This window comes from Manis pentadactyla, chromosome 9 (assembly GCF_030020395.1).
Source record: "Manis pentadactyla isolate mManPen7 chromosome 9, mManPen7.hap1, whole genome shotgun sequence".
Lineage (NCBI taxonomy): Eukaryota > Metazoa > Chordata > Mammalia > Pholidota > Manidae > Manis > Manis pentadactyla.
The window spans coordinates 21,548,047-21,554,046 of NC_080027.1; the positions used below are offsets into that span (position 1 = coordinate 21,548,047).

General features: G+C 38.1%; 1 protein-coding gene across 1 annotated transcript; it reads right to left on the minus strand.

Moving 5' to 3' along the window:
- Positions 1-4,012: 4,012 nt before the first annotated feature.
- Positions 4,013-4,945, minus strand: LOC118908072 (olfactory receptor 1052-like). Its single transcript, XM_036877135.2, has one exon. The coding sequence runs from the start codon at positions 4,817-4,819 to the stop codon at positions 4,013-4,015; it is 807 nt and encodes a 268-aa protein (XP_036733030.2). The 5' UTR covers positions 4,820-4,945.
- Between the last annotated feature and the right edge of the window lie 1,055 nt (positions 4,946-6,000).

Here is a 6,000-nt window from a genome sequence, read left to right on the forward strand (position 1 = left end):
AGGGAATGGGGACATGGGTCATGCCACTGTAAAATCTACTTAGCCCGTGAAAGATGCCCGGTTTATTCTTTAACAATCTATATGCTATTCTTCCTCTTCTTCCAGCCCCTTAATCAATTAAGTAACTTTGCAACCAGGACAGGAGATAGACCTTTGAAGTAAAACTGAAGCTATGTGGATAAAGAATGCCAAGATCTGGACCAACACAGTCAACTAAATAACCCTAATTTTAAAACAAAACTTCAAAGGAATTATGAATCACCTGCCTACATTATGCCTTATGCAGACTCCTATCCCAAAGGTCCCATAAAACCCCAAACCCTAAACCCTTAAGGGTGCCTCCTCTCTGAGGTTGCCTGCACTCCCCTTTCTTTGAGTGTGTACCTTCTGCCTTAAATAAAGACTTCTTACTGCTCAACTCCTTATGTTTTGTGTCTGGGTTCTTCCAGTGGTAAGATTTTTTTTGTCTCTGCTATTTCATCCTATTCTCAAGACTTAAGCACAAGTCTTCATTCTGTCTTTGTTCTACTCCTGATAAGTAGGGAGGGGCTACTGAGAGCTCTGATTTGGGCTTGCAAGTTCCCATCACCTGGGTGACCTGGACAGGACAGCAGCTGTATAATCATGCTCCTTGGTAGTCTTCCTGAAAATCTCCTTTCTTTGTCTTTGGGAAGTTCTCAGAATGTAATCTCACTCCATCCAGTGTTCTAAGGCTCCCCGAAATCCAGGGGTGGTAGGGACTTAGTTCCCACACCATGCAGATTCAAGAGGACACTGGACGCATGGTGACCCTGGCTTCAGGAGTTGGCAAGGGATTAGCCCTATGCCAAGCAGGAGGTGAATGAGCTTCCTTTTTGTCCCTCTATCCTTCCTTGCTCTCTGATGCCTATAAGGCAGCTGCCAGTCCCTTCTTATCTCCCTTTAATGAATTACTTCCTCACCTTTCACTGTGACTTCCCTGTGTCTCTGAACTGAATTCCTTCCCAACACCTCTACCTGTTTATTTATTTACTTGAACGCCAAGCCTGCTCAGGTCAAAATATGGGAATGCCTGAGAAGAAATACAAGCATGTGTGGTGTAACCTGCAGAGCATCTGCCACCAGCACTGCTGATTCCTCTGAATTCCTTGCAGACCCTCCTGTGCCTGCTAAGCCTGCATTTTCCGGGGGCCCTGAATCAGTGAGCAAAAGTCAGCTCACATGTCCGAGTTTACACCTGTCTGAATTCTAAGCCAATCCTCTTATCCTTCCTTAGTGGTTGCTCAAGAGATAGCGAACTTTATTCAAGAGATAATGTCTGTATCTTACCTTGATTTTCTTGTTATTTTTTCATATTGTGTGGATCACAAGCTATTGTATCCATCCAGAAGTAAAAGTGCTCATGTCATTTTATAAGCACTTTCCCCATGTTTTCCTAACTTTCATTTTGAGACTTTTCAGACTTATAGAAGAGATTTAGGAAAGATAAGAATTTACAAGAATATATAAAGGGTCTCTCATATACCCCTTAGCTACAAACACTAATTATAATTGTGATATTTACTTTAATACTATATTAATCTCTCTTGCAATCTCTATTCTTACTGTAAGTATAAATGAGTATACCAATGTATACCCCTTTACAAATACATTTATTTATAGCAATATTCATTTATAATAATAATAAAAATTGTTTTCACTTATTCAAACTCCCCAAAAGTTTGATCTAATGTTAGGTAATACATTCATTTTTCTCACAATAGTCTGAAAGGTCTGTCCTGTGTGCTGCCTAAGTGTATTTTGCATTTTTTTTATTTTGTGTTATTTATATGTTTGAGATCCTTGATCTTATCAGAATTATACGTCATTTTGTTTTTTATCTTGCAGTTTCAATATCTAACAGATATTAAAATCACATTAAACTCAATACATCTAATGTGTGTCTATATGTTTTCTACATACCTATCATCTATATACCCATTATCTTTCTATCTAATCCTTCTACCTATCTGTGAAACTTACAAGTGGTATATTCATTTTCTCTTTCAAGTGACAAAATTTGGTTTAACAAATTTTTGTATCTTGTCCATATTACAATATTAATACACACCATCCATCAATATATATTGAGATTTTTACTTTTTACATATATTGTAGGTTTTCTGATGTGCTGTCATCTTTTGTTTGCTTCTCTGTTGAAACAAATATTGAAGTAATCTCTATCTTCTCTCTGCCTCACCTCCTGCTGGTGATCTTCAAAATGAATCTTGAATGTGTGCTTCTCACAAGCTTCATTGTGAGAGTTCTGGCCTCACGTGCCATCAGTGCCCAGCTGAATGGACGTGCAGCCTCCTGCCAGGGCTCGTCCGTCACTTCTGCCATTCTGTGGGGCTAGTTATCTTCAGTACAGCAGCCAGAGTGAGCTTGTTCATCGTAAATCAGACCATTTCATTCTCCGGTCTGACTTCCGTCCTATGCCCTTCTCTGCCCTTAGATTCAGAACCCCTGCAGATGCCCACATCATCAGGATCCCTTTTCCTATTTGGCAATGTTGCCTACTTTATCAGTCCTTCCCATCTTTGCTTCACTTTTGATCATTTTGTTGCTTCTGGAACACTCCAGGAAACCTCCCAGTTCTTCCACATTATTCTTGGCTCTGCTCTCTTCCTAGAAAGCTCTTCCTTCAAAAATTCTAACCACATGCATGTTCTTGCATTTCATTTATGTCTCCTAACCAATTTATCTTACTACGGACACAGGCTGAAAACCGTACAGTCATGTGAACCCTTTCTTCTTTCCCCCCCCCAAAACTGAATCATTTCTCAATCCTGTTGGTGATTTTCATGACTACCCTTGACTATGTCTCCTTTACTATGTTACTCACTTATAGCCCTTCCTGCTTCTCTCAGAATAATATTTTTCTTTATTTAACAGCTTCAGAAAAATCTTTCTCAAATTTTTCTTTGATTTTCCAATATGTGGCAATACTAACATCCTGGGAATTTTCCTAAAGCATACCATTTACATTTCATTTAAGGTTTCATTATTGCTACTGAGAGAGACTTAAAGAGTGTTATATTGGCATTAAAGCATCTTCATACATGGTGTAAATACCTTGCCACACTTATTTTCTACTGTTTTTACTTAAAGAGTCCATGCAGAACCATATCCATATATTTTCTTATCTTTAAATAGTCAAAAAAATTTCTTCCCATTTACTATATTCTTCCACTGTCTGTTCATCTAACAAGCAATTGTTACTCTATAGTTTAAACCTTTTAGATTTGGAACTCTTAAAGAAACTGTCACAATAAAGGTGGCCTGTAAAAGTGTGTTGAATAAATGAGCCATAACTGAGGAGAGTTATATGTCCTAAATACATTTTCTAAAATGTTATTTAAATAACTTATTCACTTACAAGACTATTTTATTTGAAAGATGACATTTTTACCATAAAATGATGGCAAAATCTAAGACAATCATGCCAAGGGACCACTTCAATGTTTCTGAGATAACAATGCATTTCATAAATACCTATTTCTACAGTATTCTTCTGAGCTGAGATGATATCAGATTCTTTTAAATCCACAGTGAGTTTTATCAGAGTCTAGCATGAGAATTTGCTAGAAAAAAAAATTTATATCACCTTGAGAGTATGAAAGTATTAAATCTGAGAAGAATGGATGGTGAATCTTACTATGCTGATGGACGGTGATTGCAATGGGGTGTGGGGGGGACTTGATAATACAGGTTAATGTTGAAACCACAATGTTGTTCATGTGAAACCTTCATAAGATTGTATATTAATGATACCTTAATTAAAATAAATAAATAAAAAGTTTATTATTCAACCTTAAAAAAATGGTGAAATAGAGTGATTTCCAGTCTTCATGGCAAATTCAACACTCATTTCTCAAATTTCATGGGAGTATCTTGATTAGAGTTCTATGATTGTACCTGTGATGCAGTTATAAGGAAAGTCTATCTACTTGCTGGTTAATATGAGGTAAGCAAAGCCTTATGCAAGATTGAGTCAAATAAAGGTTGTCTTCCACCCTAGTGATCTCTTTGCTGCATCTTTCACATCCTTATTCCTCAGGCTATAAATCAGTGGGTTTAGCATGGGGATCACCAATGTATAGAACACAGCAGAGACTTTCTCCTGTTCCAGGGAATACTTAGAACTTGGCTGGATGTAACTAAAGGTCACAGACCCGTAGAACAAGGTCACAGCAGTCAGGTGGGAGGCACAAGTGGAGAAAGCTTTGCACCTCCCCGCGGCTGAGCGGATTGTCTGGATGGCAGCAGCGATGCGAATGTAAGAGGCCATGACGACAGTGAAAGTGAATGTTGCAATGACAGTGGAAAATATCAAAAGCAGCATCTCGTTGTTATGGGCATCAGAGCAAGACAGCCTCAGAAGAGGGGGAACATCACAGAAAAAATGATTCACGATGTTAGGACCACAGAAGTCTAATTTGAGCAAACCTACTGTGTGTATCAGAGAGTTAATGAGCCCAGCCAAGTAAGATGCCAGCATCATCTGAATACAAATCCTCTGGGTCATTATGACTGTATACAACAAGGGATTAGCTATCGCCACATAGCGGTCATAAGCCATCACAGACAGGAGGATGCACTCCGTGGTTACATACACTGCAAAAAGGAAACTCTGTAGAATACAGCCAACAAATGTGATGACCCTTTGCTCTGATAAAAAGTTGACCAACATTTTAGGAGCATATACAGTTGAGTAGCAGATATCACAAAAAGAGAGGTTGCTAAGGAAGAAGTACATTGGAGTATGAAGTTGAGAATTTAACTTGATCAAGATAATCATCCCCCCATTGCCTAGCAGAGTGATGGAATAAATAAGGGTGAAGAGCAAAAAGAGAGGGATCTGCAAATTAGGATTTTCAGTTAAACCTACCAGAAGGAATTCCTTCACAACTGTATGATTCCACCCTGCCAGGCATTCAGGCTTATAGCAATCTTTCATCGCAGAACAGGATGATATCACTCAGATGAAAAAGCGAAATAGGATTCCTTCCACGATCTGGTACAGTAATAGAATGGAGCATTTAATTTCACCCTGTAGTTAGATGAAGAAAGGAAATGAACTTTAGCAGTGGGTCATATGAGTTTTGGCAATCCATCTATAGTGACTCGAATTTGTGGAACTGGAGACTATTTTATCCCGCACTTCTCAGTTTGTATATCATGATAACTGGGATAAGAAAATTCCCTCAGATCAAAAAAAGTATTAATTACTTGGTTAAACTGACAGTCAACCCAGACTTGCCTTACACCAAACGTCTGACCATTCTGATGTATGCAAGCCCCCTGTTTATGTGAGTTATGAACTGTAGCTCCCAGTGATAAAAATGTATCCTCATCCTATGGCCAACCTGTTCCTACTTTTACACCCCCAGGTAACTCATGATGCTTTCATAATATGAACCCCCCATCCTTTCCAAATCAAACATCTGAACTTTTTGTCTCACCTTCTGCTCTGATTCCCCAGTTGGAAATCAATGACTATGTCCCCCAAGACACTTGAATTACAAAAAGGAGGTAGAGCAATGTGTTTGTTTACTATTTAATATTAAGGCAAATCAAAAAACAACAGTGCAATTTCACTTGAAAACCCTTCCCTTTCACATCTTTTTATAACTTCACCTTTGCATCTCTGTTTTATGTCAGCATTAAAACCCCAAATCCTGATGTACAGAAGCAAGATGTGAGTACGATGTACCAAAACTACACCTATCAGAAATGTTCTGCATTGAAAAATGTAGGCTGCCCCTTGGTTTCACTTGTTTTTGAACATGTTATTATATTAACTCAACAATATTCATGGTTATATATTGATACTAATTCATTCATGTATACTTTCATACGTAATTAACATATATATTACTTATAACTCTGTGCCAAATGCCACACTTGGCAGAGAAAAAACAGTGAACAAGAAAATTTATCTTGCTTTCAACAAGCTCACATTTTATTAGGGAAATAAGC

Coding starts and splice junctions, on each gene's coding strand:
- LOC118908072 (XM_036877135.2), bottom strand. CDS start 4,819: ATGATTATCTTGATCAAGTTAAATTCTCAACTTCATACTCCAATGTAC.